The following is a 19,276-nucleotide window of genomic DNA, read 5'->3' as shown; positions in this document are numbered from 1 at the left end:
ACATTCACCATTTAGGTTATATTAAACATCCTATCGCGATAAACTGCATCATTTGGAATCTGTGGAAAGCAAACATCTAGATGCAATAATTCTATCCCCATCTGCAAGATTACATCATGGGTTTCTGAGAGCTTTGCAAATTTTTTCCAAATGTTCCTGTACTGCACGCATTTGGTTTTTTTCTAAATCAAAAGAGTTTAGTTTCTAAAATTATAAATAAGCCTTCTATAATTCTAAAAAACACACTGAACACAAACTCCATTTGAAATGACAATTGCCATTCACATTATTGAGAGACTGGATGTATTTCTGAAGAGAAAAGGCACCAGCAAAGTTGTTGAATCCAGATGGACTGCATAGACAGGAACACGTTCAGTTAGCACCCTATGGAAGAAAAAGTTAGATTTCAGTGCAACCGTATTTTCTAAATCTCTAAATTGGTTTGGCTTCAAGATTGGCACACATTCATACTACCTGAAATCCCTCACTTCACTGTCACCACTTAGCCATCTCCTTGGAATTTGAAAGGCTGGCTGTGACAGCAGCAAACTGTCTCTTGTGTAGGGAAGGAAGCAAGTTTTACTTACTACAGCACTGACCACAGTGAAGGCAACCAGCAGAGAGAAACCATGACAGTGGTCCAAGCAGAGTAAAGAAACAAGCTCTCCTCCAAGTCAGAAATGTCAGCCTTTTTCCACACATAAAAAAAAGGGCTACCCAATTTAAAAACAAGACTTGGGCAAGTATTTTAGAATCAAAGACATTCAACATACTATTTTGTTTCTTTGTTCAGTCATTCAAGGGCTTAATGTGAAAACCATGAGTCACTAGGAACCAATATGCTCACTTACTTTTGACCCTCATTGTTGAAAGACTGCGGCTTCGAGTCACCTGCAACACAAACAGAAAAAGGAAAAATCAGGTGTGCCGAAGAATTGTACCCAAGAAAGCCAACCGGGGAGCAATCAACATTCTGAAAATTTGTACATGTATAATATCAGTGCAGCTCTACTGTTACAAAGTCAAGTTCAAGATCTTTCTCATTTTTCTACAGCCTGCGCACACACAAAAACAGTGAGCCCTACCCAAAGCCTCTTACATTTTCAATATTCACGTTTTAATTGAGAGCATCTATGCCCATTTAATAGGATGGGCTAACAATTAGAAAAATATACACATTTTTTACAGAAATAATTAAAAATGTCATGTAACCATACCATATGCAGGACTCTGACAAAATTTCACATATCTTAGTTTTACCACCTTCCCCTTCTGCTCACCCTGCACTTATTTTCCACTCCTTTGACGCATTTAGTAAATTAGGAGTAAATTTAGGTTACTAATTCCTGAAGGCAGGAACTGTGTGTTGCATATGTACTTCAAAATTATTGAAACACTACCACATGATGCAATTATTTATTCAGAAGGGTGCTAAAGCAAGGGGAGTTGGTGGAAAGCATTCCAAGATACACAATCGATACTTCTGAGAATTTAAGTATGATCTACTTCTCATACAGTATCTCTACTGATTATTATACTAGGCAATAACTATGTGTCAGTTCAGCTTTGTCTCATTCAAGACCATCAAGCAAAGGCATTTATTCCCAGTGTTAAAATGTACACGTGGCACTTCAGCATTTTTACCAGGCTGCTTACATTCCTAGCTAAAATACTTGATGCTGTTAACACTACAAACATTCAGCTGAGCCTTACTTGACCAGGCAGGAGACGACGACCACAGCTGCAGCTTCTGCTTCTAATTCTGCTTCTGCGACAACACTACAAGAGAAGAGTTTGACAAACCTCTTCTGAGAGAGAAGGTTTGATAAAGACAGACTCTGCAAGCAGACTTGCCATGCTGGAGACAAGGTTTGAGGACAGAGAGGAAACACAATAAACTTCTTACTTAGAACAGGCTCTGACAACAACCATGCATCTGCAGAATTACTACATTAAGGAAAATGGAACTATTCATCCTATACACAGATGAGGCACTAAAACCTAATTGATATTTGATATACTATTCCACCCATACAGGGAACAGTTAAAAATTTATCTTTTTAAATTTTAAAAACAGTGTGGAAATCCATTTAACATATTCCTTTAACAAAATACGTACCGGAACCATTTTTTTAGTAACTGCCTCTCCCTTTATGATGACAGCACCATTTTCCATCAGAGCAGGCCAGACATGATAGGCCACAAAAGGAGCTGTGAAATCTGAGTCAAAACTACGATAGTACCTATTGAAACAAACAGTACAAGAACTGTCTGCATAGAAGTGCCACAAATAAGTTTCAAATCATCAGTGCTGACCAAAAAAAATAGCTACAGCTCTAATATCTTTCCACATCACAAAAATATGTATTCTTTATGTGATCCTGTAAAAGAAATGGACTTGGAAGACAGACTTAGCAGAACATAATGTTTACTTATACCAATAGACATTCTAATAAGGCCATCTCACACTTCAGAAGGCCACTAGACCTTAATTTTTGCATAAATCCCATACAAGCCAGGGCCCCTGTGTCCACTGACAGATTAAACCTTCTGAGCAGCAATTTGCCAGACAGAGTCATCCCCTCTTCCTGGACTATCTTGCTAAAACCAGTCCCTTTTAAAGGGTATTGTAGAAATACATCCTAGTACCTTATGAGAAATGAGGCAACTTGATTAAGGTAAGATCCTCATATATTGATAATGAAACAGTGACATTTTAGCCATGAAAAATTAATTCAAAGGTATATATACACTACCACTCTACATCTGGAATATTGGCTAAATAACACATCTGGCTTCATGGATTCAAACTCCAAACAAACACCAAATAACAGAAATTTTTTAAAAGCCATGCATCTATACTTCAGCATGTATTACAGTAGCAAGTTTTATAAAACAATGTCATAACCAGAGGCGTGAAGCAAGGCATAGGGTGAAATGATGTTTGTCTGGCCTTTTATAGAATGCTATCACACATAGTAAACAGAGATATTTTAATTTCTACAAGTTTTGCTCCATCTTTGTTTACCACATACACATGCTATTCATGTAAACATATACATATGCCACATTTATCTAGACAGACAGACAGATGTATGGGTCTCCCACAGCAGCACACCAAAACATATTACAAGTGGTTTCTTATGCCAATAGCTTTGAGTGTCAAAAGCCAACTGTCCCATATTTGCATAGGATCATCGAGTAGTCTTGTATGACTTTGCACTCTGCTGTCCAGAGTCTACTTCTCTATTTCTCTCCTTGACCCCTCAAGCTCTTCACCACCTGGGTTCCATTCTGAATTATTACTAGAAACCTCCTTAGTGATGTAAGGGTTTTTGCTTTTGAGAGCAATTTTTAATGACCTATGATTCCCATTAATTTTCTAGACAACATGGAAGCACTATACAGTTCCCTGCCTGCTAATAAAGCAGCTTGACCCCATAGAAAAAAAGAAAAATTACGGCATGGTGTATATTTTTTTTAACCAAAATTCCCATTTTTAAGAGGCAGATTTGCTTTTGCTCAGCTCTAGACCAGAAGAGATGGAAGCACATTAATACTTGCTATATTAATAATTGCTATATTAATACATTCATGTTGGGCAGCAGTCACAGCCTGGAGGTTGCAGCAGACAAGCTGATGATCCTGGTAATGACACCAAATGCCAGATCTCAGTAAACATGACTTTTGCAGAACAGGCCAGTAAGGAGGAACAAAGACGCAAACATTTTTTAAAGAGCAGATAGAGTCTAAACAGGGAAAGCTGATGATCATTTTCTTCTTAAATGATAAATTAAATATGCTCTTGAGACTTAATTTTATCCAGAAAATAGCCCTGCTGTTCGCAAAAAAACCCCAAAGTCATTAACACTTATGTACATGCTGTCCTAAACCTTAAAGACATACCAAATTCACTACAGGCCAGGGGTTTTTTGCTCCAAATTAATGTTTAGCAATCTTAAACTTTTATATTAATTAGGAAACAAGTAAACTACACAACTTTTAATGGTAAGAGTCTGACTGAAAATAAAGATTTCTTACATGGTCTTATCGAAAAATTCTCCATCAACACCAATGGCAACATCAAGAGGAGGAATGAGTGTCTGCATTGAAAAAGCCAAACAGCACAACTCTCGAATCAAAGAGCTGATCACAGCTATATCAACTTCTGCTGGACATGGAAGCTTTGTGTTCAAGTTCATGGAGCAAATTACTTCCTGAAAATAAACATACATGAGTATTTTGCACTCACTAACAATTTTATTCACAAGCAAGTATAGAAATCCCCCCTAAATATGCCTCTCAGCTTTCTATATTTAAAAACCAGTATAAAAAAAGTTCATAGTAATGTTGCCCTAGACTATTCTAGAAAACAATAGCTTCAGAAAAATTGTGCTGCTATAAAAAAACAAAACAAGCTATTACTAATTCACACATATACTAATCCTAGCATCGCTGATCTGGAAGGTAAACTGCTATCAGACAAAGTCCATACAGTAACTTTTTTCTCCTTCAGGTTACGGTGCATTCCTAGGTTACATATTCAGAATTTACTAACCCCTGAAAGAGCTCACCACGTCACTTCCCCACTGCCCTTGACTTACCTGGACACTGGAACAAACATCATACAGATCCTTGTGGCAAGCTATATAATCCAGGGCAGCAACTTCAAGTGATGCAACTCCCTCGGAGGGATGTAGAGCCAAAGTGTCTTTTACACTTACTTTGATCTTCCAGAAGGCCATCTTTGCTGCATGGAAAGATTCCTGCAAACATAAAGAACATCTAGTTAAATACAGGAGACATGTATTTGACTTAATTTTTATCAGCCAAGAAAATGAATGTAACCCACTATCATCATAATGAGGAGGAATATAATACGCTGCTCTAAAGGATAAAGTTAACTCATTGGGAAGGAATTCTCTGATTGAGTGCAATTTATTTGCAGAAGATATGATTTAAAAGCTTCATACCTAACCTTCTGTATTTACACAAGACTCCATCACACACTCATGACCAATGCAATCACGTTCAAAGATATCATGAGTTTTATGTGCCAATATTTTATGTACACCACAGCCTAATATGTAAGGCAGGAACACTTCATTTGCTGGGAAAAGAGGTTGAATTGGAGAGTGTAAACTGAATGACAGTTGAAAGAAAAAAATTTTCAATAAGTTGAATGTGCTTGGGATTACACACATTAAGAGATGCTGCCTCTCTAACACAGGTATGTATTATATTATTTTTATAAAAAAGAAGATTCAATACAGAAAAAATGAAAACAACTTCCTTCAAACTGAGTTCATGGTAAATATGGAATAACTAGGTGGTTTCAAGGGACCCAATTAAAAATAAAAAAGCACATAGTTACAAGCTTAAGGAAAGCATGATATGGAAAGACCTTTAGTTTTGTAGTGTTGTAGTATTTAATGCAGCATTCCAAAAAGAATCTTTCTAACTAAGGCAGTGTGAATCACTGCAGGCATCATTAGATAAAATCATTGACCCTGTATCAATCCTGGGACAGGTCAGGTAGGACACTGCGCTAAGAGTTCAATGTAAAAGTGTACGGGGAAGAAAGAAAAATCAAAATAAAAAAGGAAGGAAGCTTTCCTTCCCTGCACTTGACAGAAATGCTAATTTACCCACAATTTAATCCAATGCAGACACAGTGTTTTACAACACACCTCCGGCTCGTAAAATAAGAAGAAACATCATTTCTTTCTTACCACAACTGCAGCGTATATTAGCCTCTGCACCACCTCCATGTCACAGACGTATGGCCTCAAAAGTGCCTCTGCATCCAAGCGTTCCTTAGCATAAATGAAGTTAAAGCGAGCTATGAGGCAGGCTCGACGCGAAGCACATGCCCGTCTGAGCTGGCAAGGTGACCAGGTCCTCACGGAAACGGCGCAGGGCTTGCTCACACTGCACGGGGGAGGAGAGCAGCTCCGTGCAAGCCTGCCACACACGTGCAAAGAAACTTCAAATCACTTTACCACCCTCAGGTGTTTCTCCCTAAGGAGGATTTTTTTTTTTTTTTTGTCAATGTAATTGTTAAGAGGGTGAGATTTCGAGCCAATGTAATTAAAAAGCTGCAGCTGGTTAGTCTAATATGAAGGCATTCTCATCGATATGTTTTATGGGCTAAAGCCTAAATGGTAAAACTAAAGTAATTCCTAAAGCATGTGTAGCTAAGCGCTTTGTTCCTCGGAAACACACTCCTAGCTAGTAATATTTTGGAGATTTGCTCCTCTTTCAGTACCACTGAAGAGTACTGCTGAAGTCAAACAAGTGAAAATTGAACACCGTACAATTACAGGGCAGAACTTTTTATAAGAGGACTCATCAGCAAAAAGCTCTCTTTTTATTCCATACAGTTGCTATGTATTTTGTAAAGCTGCATTATTTGCTGTTTTGTCTGAAACTTAACATAGTTGCTTTAAAATAAAATATTTGGGCGCTAGAAGAAATCTTCTAAAGAGTTTATGCTTTCATAACAAAGTAAAAAACCTTAGCTTTTGTTTATGCCTCAATTTCAAATGAGGAGGAAATTCATGCTACCTAACATGACTGATTTCTATGATTCAAGGACTTCTCTGAGTAAGGCCTCTACCTGCTCTGGAGAACAGACTTTTGGGCATCCAGGACAGACATCTCATCCCGTAATAGTTGAATCTGCTGGTCAAAGTCACACAGATGATGCAAATTCCTCAGGGTTTTGCACCCTGCAGCATGGGAAGCCTTCAGACTTAATCACACAGAACAGTCAGTCACAAAATGTCCTATCAAAGTACACTACCAATTAATCCTTATCATCAAACAGGAGCAGAAAAAAGAGGAAAACTGTTGAGCAAGCTCCTCATGTTTTCTGATTAAGTTCAGCATGCTTTCCTTATGCTGAAATACAGGAAAAAATCAAGAGTTTAAAAACAAGGGAAACAAAGCAGAGCCTTGATCTTTAAATTGCATAAGTGTATTGTGGCAGGAGAGTGGATATAGCACTCTGTGCTATAGGAAAAATCACTGCTGATTTTTAACACTTGGTGTCCTGACACTAGCTCAGATGATCAGGTCTAAAATAAACTAATTTCTTTCTCATCTTTACGATGTTAACTAAACCAGCTCAGTTTTCTTTCCTACAGATTAAAAACCTAGGTATTTTCTTCTATCAAGTTCTTGGGCTCTTCTCTTCGCTGTAATATATTAGTCAGTCAAAGGGTATCACAGATGTCATTCAAGTCATACCAAAAGCTAACAATTCCTCTCCTGCTGTCCCCAGAAGAAGGGGTGTTTCTTAAAGATTGGCAGACAACCAGTGAAGCAAGTTTATCTTCTGTCCTTCATTCTTAATTGATATTAAAAACTATTCCAACATCTCTGTTTTCCCTCCAAACACTGGTATTACTGTTGCTTTCCTCTTACCAAAAATGGAAGGAAAAAATAAAAAAACATGTTTTCTATTTATTTTGAAGGCATTCACTCCAGCTTTCCTTTTCTTTACTGGAGGACCCTGGTGAGATTTTTGAGGATGTGAACTAACAAAAGCTCTAACACTTATCAGTTGACAAGATTCCTGTTCCACCTTTTTAAGGAACAGGCTGACTGAGATGACCTCAGGTAATAAGGCCAGCAATATCTGCTAAGAGGAAAGACTGGCCAGTTCCATCCTTAGTCAGCTCCTTCAGGAAAGGCTTCTAGCAGGAATAGTAGTAAAAGAGGACTAAAGAATTCTATATATATATTCTATATTCTACTATAAAGTACAACTGGGAAAGAAAAGCAGATTTGGGAAGATGAGTTCTAGAAATAGGTATGGGGAAAATCCAGACTGATATTCTTGGAACCACTTAGTAAGGCCATGAAATTACATGACTTAATGTACTGACCCAAGACTTGTGAACATGCATTGTTCTCATGCTAACAGGATACATGACAATCTATCTGCCACTTGCAGCAACCACTTAAATGGCCCTGGAACTGGTAATAACTTCATAAATCTGTATCTGAAGCCATTTACTAATTTTTATGTTATAGTGCTCCACAAAATATGTTTTTTGCAACTAGGCAAAAACTGTTCAGGCCTAGTAACTTATCTGGAAATCCAACTGTCTTCATCCACTTACGACAGTGGATTTTATCTTCTTGGATATTTACGTATCAATTACATTGGAAAATTAGTTGTGACATGTTGTAGGTCCTTTAATAAATGTTACACTATAGCTACTCAATAGATTTTTTATTTAGGGTTTGCTCAGTCTGCAACATTTCATAGACTGCAACACCACATGGGATTGTGATGGACTATACAAAACCTTTTCATGTAGAATACTGGCATGTTTTCCAATACCTCTGCCAGAAACAAAACCTACCAAGGCAATTTATGAATGTGGGTGTGACTGTAATGTTTGCACCCCACTTTGGATACACTCACACACAAAACAGAGCCTAGATGCATTTTGAAACTCTGGTTTTAGGCCAGAAATGATAGATGTCAAGGGAAAAATGTGGCTTATTGAAAAATAAAAAGCAAACAAAAGGAATTGCAGTCAATTTCCCTACTCTTGTTCCATCTGGTTGATCTCTATACGAGTTGTGGTTAGTTTGTCCTCCAGCTCTCGCAGTCGACAATTCGGATTGCAGGTCAAATCTCTCAGCTGTAGCTCACAGCCAGTTGAATCCTACCAGGAAATGAAGTCACACTGCTTGAATGTTCTACCTTACAGATTCCCTCAGCAAGGTACTATAGCATTATGGGCAGATGTATTTCTAAATATTTCAGCAACAACTATTTCTAAAAAAAACCTGAGAACAAAAACAGTTGCATTGTCTCTGAGATGTAAGCAATACCTTTCAGGCACACCAAAGAAAGATTCAATTACATAAAGAAAAATATTGACTTATTTTATACCTCATGTTAGAAATTATGGAAGGTATGCATATGCAAATTTACTGCATGAATCATCAGAACAAAGCATTTTGCAGATGTGTTGCCCAGCTGTTTTTTCTCAGTTACTCAACCTCTGATTGACTACATCACCAACTGAAGTAAACTTCTTGGGAATTCATGTACACAAAATAACAGAAAAAGTTATTAGAACACAGGAGGCTGTCATTCCAGAAAGCACACTACTACACATGCAGCTGCCTTTAACAACCCATAGAATGGTCTGATAGTACTGGAATTAAATAAGTGACTGTGCAACGGGTTTTTCATTAAATTTTGAATATCATGTCCAACAATAAATCTGTAACAGGTACGCTCAGTGTACTGTCATTTAATAATATTGTTCTTTTATTGTTTGGGGGGGTTTTGGCAGAACCCCACTCCTGCATTATACTAGACTGACTCTTAAGGGATATCGCTTTTTATTTGCCCTATTTTAATTGTGAAAAATTTTGACAGAGCAGGTGTAAAAATGAGAAACCAAAGAACATGGAGACATCACTGTCAAACCTCAGGATCTTGAAAATCATCCCCTAGTCTGAAATAGCCAACTCTCTTATTTTCTTTCAAAACAGAAAGTCACAACATCTCTGTCTTTTCTGCCAAACTGTTAGCATTACAACCCCTTCAATAAATACCAAATACATACAAATTCCAAATATCATGGCAGGGGCATGGTGGTATCATGACACACATGAACACTTCTTTTTAATGCTTCATTAGATAACATAATGTTAAGATATTCTTAGCATTTTTTCTTAAAAAAAAAAAAATCAAAGAAGCTCACAGATTAATGCATGGGGTTCGTGCACACTTTCAGCTTACACATGTATTTTCACGGTGTTATTTTTTTCTAAAAGAGATATGGCATAAATACTTCTATGATGCCTCTGCAAATGTAAACATAGCAAATCTTTACCTAGAAAAGGAAAGCTGTATAATAACATAAACTTCTCATACAAAGCAAATTCCACCACAATAGCATGGTTATCTCCATAGGTGTCTCCACAAGCAACTAAGGATATATTTCATTAAGTAAAATCCGAGAGGGAGGCTAATATCAACAGAAAATCATTAAAACTCTTCTACAGGTATAAATTCACATAGTTCTATTCCCTTAAAATAAGTTTCTTACACACCTGAGTGAGGTTTTCACATCCTGAAGGAGCACAGCATTGGCTTGGCAGGGGACAGCTTTTTATTGTTTCTGTACCTTCACCTAAGAAAACACATACATTAAGAAATGGTGAGAACATTCACAGAAAGAGCCAGAGTTGGAAAAAATGCCACACGTGAAATGTGTGTAATTAGTAATTAGACAAGACACTGATTTACCTTCTTGAGATGTTTCATTGAGAATTGAGTAGAGCTGCTTTTGAATCTCATTGTTCAGTTCTAATATTTCACAGCATCGGCTCATATTTTCACCACAGGAATTCATCTGCAAATTAATGTGCATTGCTACATCTGTGTGGGCTTTCTTACTTAAAGTTAATCCAGTTACAATCATGGCATTTCCTCCCCCACCCCCATAATTACATCTTCCCAACCTTTTCTTACTGGATCCATTAGAATACTCATTTTTTAAGGTTCACATTTTTAATAGGCAAATGAACAAGACATCAGGACTTCTATGACCCAGTTAATTCACTACTTGAGAAAACATACTCCTTTTCCATCATAAAGAGGCTGCAACCACAAGTGTCTCTAAAAGAAGAATCGTAGAAATTGCGAATCTGAGTTAAAATCTTTCAACAGTTATTAAAAACAATAATCTATCAGATTGTTGGATTGAAAAAAAATGGTCCAAAATCTGGTTTTCCATAATAGCTGAAATAATACATACAAGGCACTGATCTTGCTTTGTCAGCAGTCACATGAAGCCTCCATGAAATTTCACCTGATTTTTAAGCATTACAGACGGAAACAAATACTACTGAAGGAAACAGCAAAACTACTGGAGGAAACAGCAAAACTGTATCACTTTCAGCAAACCAAATTTTGAAAAGGAATTGATGGGACTAATCTGTCCAGGATACTACTGCACCTGCTAGGAGAATACACACTTTTTACTTGCCTCCTTAATCTTTATCTGTAACCTGTGTATCACCTTCCATATAGATAACCCTCGAGGTCCTCAGGTTTTAATGACTCCACATGGTTCTTACAAGCTTCCAGAACAGCTGAAATCCCCCCCTCCGTGCCTCCATCAATATTTTGATTGCTGCAACAGGCTTTCCTCGGGCCTTGGGGAGTACAGTCAACCTGCTCACCTCCACAAGAACACAGCTGCAAAGTGCATTTTTCCAGCTCATTACAGCAACATAACCAAGTGTTTCTATCTGCCAGCTCCTCTTTTCCTGCAACAGCAGCCTGAAACTGTTCATCTTCAATTCCCAAGACCTGAAAGACTATTCGCAAACAACTTATGATGGAAAGGTCAACTCCCACTGCTGCTCAGCCCTCCTAAGGTCTACCTCCACCATCCATTTGCAAGATTTTGAAATGCATGGCACTGTTCCTCCTCTGGCCTCCTCTGTTGTAGCTTTACCAGCTACTCTCAAACTCCTTAAAACTGTCCTTTGCCACGAATCCCGCAGAAAAGTTACACTAGCTATGTAACTGTAACTCCTATCCAACCATGAAGCAAAATAAAATCATCGGATTTCCCCTGAAATCGCTGCATCTCTTCTCTCACCAAGCACAGCACGCAGTAGCTGGTTACAGGCTCTTGACCAGCAATCCTGAAGGTACAGAAACCTGGGGATGCAGGAGTGAAAACTCCGTGAAGATTTTCCACTCAGCAAAGTCACCAGCTGTCAGCTCTCATGTTCCTTCGCCTCATCTTTCCCTAATTTTACACCTTCTCTACTGCATCCACTGTTCCACCTCCTCATTTTCCTGTTACTCCTCCATGGATTCCACTACCTCCATCTGCAGCCTCCTCCTCACACCCCAAACTCTTCCCTCGTCGCCGTTCTGAAGCCCTTCGGCGGCCGCGCTGCCTGGCAGCATCCTCCCAGCTCTAATAGGTTTCCCCACCCAGGAGAGCTGGGATGCTGGATTAACCCGCTCTCACTTCCAGCACCCTTTTTCCTCGCGCTCTCCTGACCGTTCCAGGACCGCAGCCGATTCCTTCGGAGCACAACCTTGCTCCTCCACCCGCCGCTCTTTTACTCCAACGCTCTCTTCTGTTCTAAATACCAGTTTCAGCCAGTACCGCTGAAACCCCACTTTCAACCTCCGACCCTCGTTTTCAGGGGACCTCGTCATGGACAAAAAGCCAAACGACCGAGGCTGTGGGTGCTTAAGAGGTGTTAAAACTGCGCTGAGGGCAGCGCCTCAAACCGGTGTGAGGAACCCCGGGCAGCGGTCGCTGCCTCCGGCCCCCAGGAGCGGCAGGACCCACCTCGTAGTCCCGGTGCCAGCTCTCCAGCTTCTCCTGCAGCTCTCGGGCGCTCCCCGAGCCCACCAGACTCCTTAAGTCCTCAGCCATGCTCAGACGTCAGATGTCAGCTCGCTCCCAGGGGTGCAGCGCTGATTCCCCTGTCCCTGCGAGAGCGCTCCTCGGGCGGCGCAGGTGTAACAGAGATGGTAGAGGCAGTCCGGCCCCCTTGCCCTGGGCTCGGCCGCGTCCGAGGGCCTTTACAGCCGCGGTGGTGACGGGAGGGCCGGCGCGGCGGCGGTGCCCCGGTAACGCAGCGGCGATGGTCCTCGGCCGCCAGGCGGCGCTGCCGGGTAACGCCAGCGGGCGCGGGCCGCAGGGACCCGACCCGCGGAGCGGCGCCAGGGGGAGCCCGCGGGCCCTGCGCAGCGGCGGCGGGGGAAGATGGCGGCGGCCGCCCCCGAGCAGGTCCGTCCGCAGCGGGACACGGGCACGGGGAGGCGGCGGCGCCGTCCCCGCCGGGGCCGGGGGGAGCGGGGAAGCGAAGCCGCGGGAAGCAGGCGGCGCGGCCGTGGGGTGCCGCTTGCGGAGGGGGTGCTCGGGCGGGCGCGCCATTTCCGCCGCAGTGGGCGAGGCTGGTGTGCCGGAGCGCTCCGGCCGGGGCGGCGAGAAGAGCGCTCGGGCGGTGTTTGCCGCCCCGTGCCCGGCGGTGTCCGGGCGGGACGGGCCCGGCGTGCCGGGGAGGGGCGGCCCGGAGCGGCGCCGTCCTGCCCGCAGGTGTGGGTGCGCGACAGACAGAAATACTCTGTGTCCCGGAGGGAGGGAGGCGCCGGGCACTTGAGCCGTGCGGGGCCGACCCCGCCGGGCGTGGCGAGGCGCTTGGCTCTGGCGAGGGGCCCCGCGGATTGAGTGAGTTCTGCAGGGTCGCAGTGCGTCCACAACATCTCCGACAGACCGAACCCTCCATAAACTCGTCCAGGTCCAGCACGTTTCCCAACACCATCTCTTATTAGTTCTTCAGCAGCCGAAGAAAACACGGTGTTTGCTACTCGTTACATCAGTGCAGACATGAGCAGGTGCAGTTACTTAAGGCGTAGCTTTAGGATTCACTTCAAGTGGACAGACTTAATTCTGTCCAGAAGATCAGGCTCCTTCTTTGAAAATGTGAATCCCTAAGTAGCAAAGTGTTCCATTCAGGGGAAGTGGAACAAAATTTTGGACAGCTACAAAAATACAGTAAAGGTTGATTTTTACTATGAATGTGTACAAGAGTTTCCTCTTTTAATTTGTTACATTGACAGGATATCCTTTGCAATCTCACAACTTCAGAGTATTACATGAAAGCTGCTCTGGCCGAGTTCACCACGCCAGGTTTGAAGCCTCACAGTATCTTTCTCTATGCTGCATGCAACAACAGGAGTTGAATGCAAACCCTGTGCTGTCAAACTAATTTAAAAACTGTCCACCACACTCTCCTTGAATAGTCACTCAGAGTCTATCACACATGAGCTTGGAGGAAACTAAAATCCTGTGTATTGGCAGATGACCTGCAGGATTATGTCCTGTATCATCCCTGAGAGCTAAAAACTTGATCAGTTTCTTGGTAGCTTGTTTTAGTTTTTTAATTGTAACAATGTAATTAATAATTCCTATCTGCCATGATAAAAACGAGATATAAAGCCATATATTGTCTGAAAGTATCTGGATTTTAAATTTAGTCATTGTGTTAGCAGAGGTTGCTGTGGTTCTAAGCAGGTATTCTGACAGCAGGGTGGCAGACTGAAATCTAACACTGAACATAATATACAATATATTCCACGAGTCAACTGACATTTCTTGCATACGTATATGTGTGTTATGGTAGGCAATTCACATGCCTTTTAAAGCTAACCCATGCCTTAATGTTACAGCAAAGTTCTAATGGCCCAGTGAAGAAGTCTATGCGAGAGAAGGCAGTGGAACGCAGGAACGTTAATAAGGAGCACAACAGTAACTTCAAAGCAGGATACATTCCAATTGATGAAGACCGTCTCCATAAGACAGGGTTACGTGGCAGGAAAGGCAACTTGGCAATATGTGTGATTGTTGTTCTTTTTATTTTGGCCGTCATCAATCTGATTGTGAGTATAATAGCTGTAGTGTAAGCAACATTAGGTCATATTTCATTCTGAAAGTTCAGTAAAAAAAAACAGAAACTTTTCCAGTATGGCTGAGGACTTAAAATATACTGAAGGAGATTCTAATTTTCCTCCTTTCTTTTTAGTTACTTTGTAGTCTGAGCAAGATTAGGTGGAAGAATGGTGTAAGTTCAGGCATGGGTGTTTCGGTTATCAGTTACCCCATGAGAATTATTAGTACATATGCATTCAGGATCTATGGCACATAAACCATGGTTATATTTTACATTACAGAACTGTATGTGAATGTTCAGAATTAACCAGCCACACTACGTTAAAGCTTTACTGTTCTAATTGCCACATTTTTACTGCTTGGTCAATGAGGAGTTAAAAATTATTTTTCATAATTGCACATCCATGTCTTGCAGTTCAACGTTAAGCATATGCTAAGCTGAACTTATCAGGAAATTTTTTTAGTCAGTGATTACCCTTAAACAGAAAAAAGATTTAATAATAGATGTGATTTAATATTTTATATATATATATAATTTTAGTTACTGTTCCAAATAAGTCTAAAAATAATTTTAAGTGCTTTTCATAATTAAATGTATTATGATGTATTAAATGTATTATGATGTTTTCAGTAGGAACAAAGTAAACTCACACTTAAAGCTCACTTAAACACCAGCATTAATAATTGTTCAAATAAAGCTTCTAATTAATACAATAATTCTGGTAGTAAGATCCGACCAATCAACATAATCTTTGAAAAATGTATTTCCCTTTCAGATTACCCTGGTTATCTGGGCAGTGATAAGAATTGGTCCTAATGGTTGTGACAGTATGGAATTCCATGAGAGTGGCTTGTTGCGCTTTAAGCAGGTGTCTGACATGGGTGTTATACATCCCTTATACAAAAGCACTGTAGGAGGGAGACGGAATGAAGACTTGGTGATCACTGGGAATAATCAGCCTGTAAGTTATACCATGAATTGAAAGTTTGTGAGCAGCACTGGAGAATTACATTCACTTTGCTGATAAATGTTACATTTGAAACATCATTAAGTTAATGACTTTGTTTCTGAAGATTGTATTTCAGCAAGGAACAACCAAGCTTAGCGTGGAAAAAGACAAAACTTCTATTACCAGTGATATTGGCATGGAATTTGTTGACCCACGAACGCAAAATACTTTGTTCAGCACTGACTATGAAACCCATGAGTTTCATCTGCCAAATGGGGTTAAAATCTTGAATGTACAAAAGGCCTCTACAGAGAGGGTATGTCTCTCTTCTTTTTTTAAGTAATAAGAATACAGACTATTGTTTGTTTGTGTAATAGTAGAGTAGGGTTATTGATTTTATGGAGGGTTGAGTGTGCCTTTGGAAGCACTGAGCAATTGTATTGCAGAAAAAACACCCACAAGTATAAATATAGGAGGAACAGTTTAAGTGAAAACAGAAGGGTAAGTTTACATAATCTGTTTTAGCAGGAAGCCTGTATTTGGTACAAGTGTTAGCTGGGTACCCCATGAATTGTCATATGAATTCTTATTTTTGTACAAAAAATTGATTTTACATACCTTCCAAAATTCAGCAATCCTGTTGTGAAATTGAATGTGGAAAATAACAAATATGCAGAAGCTAATGGCAGAAGGGCAAAAAGTACCTTTGAGTTCTTTATTAAATTGCACAGAACTGCTTTTAAGGTAAAGTTACTCAGACGAACACAAGTGGCACATTTTCACTGATCTGTAATACAGGTGGTTTTTTGTTATGTTCTTAGATTACCAGCAATGCAACCAGTGATCTAAACATAAAGGTTGATGGTCGTGCCATTGTCCGGGGAAATGAAGGTGTTTTTATCACAGGCAAGACAATTGAGTTTCGGATGGGTGGAAACATGGAACTTAAAGCAGTAAGTATTTCAAATCAAAGGAATTTTTTTTAACAGCTTAGTTTCAAATATAGGCTGATAGTAAACTGATGTAGCTTTATGTAGTTTCAAATTTTATATAAATTATTCATGTGTAAAAGTCAGTATATTCAGTAGGATTTAAATAGATGGTTTATTACTTTGCTCTTAAGTAGTGGTTGAGTAGCTTCAGGTAACACTGATTTACTACTGTTAAGACACCCAAAACCTACTATGCAGTTAAAGCTAAACTATTGGCCTCTCTACTGACATGAATATCAAAGGGAGTTAATCTCCCCTGGAAGCTTAACCAGGTCGGCAACCTTTGCCAGAAGAGCAAAGCATATAGTTTGGAGCATTACCTTCTGTGCTGCTGCTGTAAGACTCACTAGCATTCCTTTAAGATTTTTGGAGATTAAGATGGCAGTATATATGGAACGATGGAAAAGAAGGATAAAAATGAAGGTACATGCACTTTCAAGTGTGAATGAATTTCATGTATATACTCCAATATTGTTTCCCATTTCATGTCCATATTTTACATTTACTTCTTCTGTTAATAAGAATGTAAAGTGCAAAATCACACTACTGCTGTCTTTCTCAATATCAATCCACCACTGGAATAGCAAAGTATTGCTGACTATAGTAAAGAAATCCATAGGCGTTGCTATAATTCTCATTTAAAAATTAAACATTCATATACATACCTTTTTTATTATTGTTGATTCTACAGCCATCCTAGAGATGTTATTTACCCATTAAACCCACTTGTCCTTCTCAAAACCTAGCTGCCTTATTTACATTAAGAAGTTATCGTTCTACACCTTTTTTTTTTTTTTTTTTTTTTTTTTTTCAGGAAAACAGCATCATCCTGAACGGGACTGTGATGGTCAGCCCATCACGACTGCCAAGTTCTTCTTACGGGGAGCAGTTCAATAACGGCAACTGGCTGCGCTTCAAGCTCTGCATGTGTGCGGACGGGACGCTGTTCAAGGTTCAGGTGACAGGGCATAACATGGGCTGTCAGACCTCTGTCAACCCCTGTGGAGCCACACACTGAAACAGACTGCTGCTGGGACAGCTCTCGTTGTGTTTACATAGATTTGTATGAAGTAATTGCATGCCTTCAAGGGTTTCTTTTTTTACAGTGGTTTATACTAACATTTCTTACATAGGATTTTTAAAGAAGGGCTGTTATGGTCAGCAGCATTAGGTCATCATCCTGTTAGCTGCAGTAGTGGCACTGAATCAGTAAACTTTCAGTGTACATGCATACTGAAGTACCTTCTCAAATTGGGATCAGTGGAATATACATGTAAAGAACGTGATCTCGGCAACAACTCTACTGCCCACGCTTGTCTCTACAGGAGGTTTTTGTCCTGTGTCCCAAGGCCTTGAAGACTGCTGCAAACACACAACTGCAGTCTGAAGTACTTCAACAGGAATGTCAACCTTTTGTTGGAAATAGTTTTTCCTAAGACGGCTGAATTGGCAGTCTTTTCTCTTCTTTTTTGTTGATACATTGATTTACCCCAAACTTAGGTGGTTTACCAGGTGTGTAGTGAGAGGGGTAATGGCAGATTCACTTTAAAATATTGCATTATTTCTGACATGTATTCTCATGGGTTTTTTTAAAAAAATGCTATCATAAATAGTATTTGGAAAGTAATACTGAATATTGAAATGTAACTTGAAGTAATCTTGCAGTTGTTGAAGTGTTGTTTGAACTTACATTCTGTCTGTGCACTTAATGCATTCTGCAGTTGCTTAATTAAGTACTTTCAAAATGTGTTTATATTAGAAGTACATTTTTAAAGATGTACTTACAACTTACTTAGTACCCAAAAATAGTGTTTTCCTGGGTGCTCTAATGCAAACAGTGTCTGAGTCCATTACTCAATAGCTAATAATCTAAGAATAACTGTTGCAGCAGTGTCTGAGGTCAGACCTCTCCTTCACCATAAATGTCAGTACTAATGCATTACTGAGAATCTCAGAATTAAATTCTGAAGTTGAACTGCAGGTCTGTAATCCCAAATGTGGTGGTAGGACAATCAGGGTAAATACATGTGTATCAGAATTTGTCAACAGTGAAACTATGTTGAACTGGGGCCTATTGCAGCCTTCCAACTGCTTTTGCATCAGTGAGGTGTTTTGTGCTAAAAATAGACCAGCTATTTATAAGATTCCTTCTTTCCCCACCCAGTGTATTTCTTCAGTTTAAAATAGCTTTGTTTTGCAGTAGCATCAAGTAACCTTAATGTTGGAGGCCTCAAAGTGACTTTGTAACAGCTTTTTGACAAGTTTTTTGATAAGCACACACTTCCTTACCTAAAGTTGTGCGAGTTTTACACATTAACTTCAGATCTGATTATTTGTTACAGGAAGGTAAACTATCTACCCTTGTTTTACAGTGCTCAAAGTATATAGGATTCCATAAAATACAAATCAGCTCCTGCTGAACAAGAAATTCATACCTAAGGTCCAATTTCTGAATTCTGGAAGGCAGTAAGTCCTCGTGCAGAATGTGTATGGGTAGAGGTGATTTTTGGAGGGGTATTCATAAGTCAGGCATTGCAACATATGGGGGAAGTCAGAGGAATCATATTTCCCCCACTGCTCAAAGGCAAAGCCAGATTTCAATGCTCAGTAGGTGTTGGGGTTTTGGGGCTGGACAGCAGTGGAGCTGTTCTGACAAAATCAGAATAAGCAGAATATAATGTAGCAAAAACCACTTGAGTTCTCACATTAAAGACTGTGGGGAAGTACTAACATTTTGCATACTGCCTTCGTGGGCCTTATAGTTTTATCAGAGTTAATAGTTACTGAACACTTTAACACACATTTTGCTGCTTTACACCCATCTTTGCTGCTAAGCAGAACCTCAGTTAGTATCTGGTACAGTTAAGAA

At 40.0% G+C, this 19,276-nt stretch overlaps 2 protein-coding genes across 3 annotated transcripts; one reads left to right on the top strand and one right to left on the bottom strand.

Moving 5' to 3' along the window:
- Window positions 1-804: 804 nt before the first annotated feature.
- Window positions 805-12,446, bottom strand: SPATA18 (spermatogenesis associated 18). Its single transcript, XM_062493638.1, has 11 exons — window positions 12,360-12,446; window positions 10,286-10,391; window positions 10,090-10,169; window positions 8,566-8,684; window positions 6,620-6,754; window positions 5,733-5,964; window positions 4,605-4,766; window positions 4,042-4,217; window positions 2,120-2,243; window positions 1,714-1,779; window positions 805-891 (listed from the first exon to the last, which is right to left on the bottom strand). The coding sequence occupies exons 1-11, from the start codon at window positions 12,444-12,446 to the stop codon at window positions 844-846; spliced, it is 1,335 nt and encodes a 444-aa protein (XP_062349622.1). The 3' UTR covers window positions 805-843.
- Window positions 12,447-12,778: 332 nt separating this feature from the next.
- On the top strand, window positions 12,779-18,077 carry SGCB (sarcoglycan beta). 2 transcript variants are annotated; one of them, XM_062493509.1, is made up of 6 exons: window positions 12,779-12,803; window positions 14,246-14,455; window positions 15,242-15,427; window positions 15,540-15,731; window positions 16,237-16,368; window positions 17,222-18,077. In XM_062493509.1, exons 1-6 carry the CDS (start codon window positions 12,780-12,782, stop codon window positions 17,423-17,425), a joined length of 948 nt encoding a protein of 315 aa, XP_062349493.1. In that variant the 5' UTR covers window position 12,779; the 3' UTR covers window positions 17,426-18,077. The 2 variants fall into 2 exon arrangements, with proteins under 2 accessions (XP_062349493.1, XP_062349494.1); XM_062493510.1 differs by lacking the exon at window positions 14,246-14,455 and having other exon boundaries at window positions 12,780-12,803.
- The last annotated feature ends 1,199 nt before the right edge of the window (window positions 18,078-19,276 follow it).

This window comes from Cinclus cinclus, chromosome 5, assembly GCF_963662255.1.
Source record: "Cinclus cinclus chromosome 5, bCinCin1.1, whole genome shotgun sequence".
NCBI classification, from domain to species: domain Eukaryota; kingdom Metazoa; phylum Chordata; class Aves; order Passeriformes; family Cinclidae; genus Cinclus; species Cinclus cinclus.
Note: the sequence above shows the minus strand (reverse complement) of the source record. Positions and strands in the feature narration are given on the sequence as shown.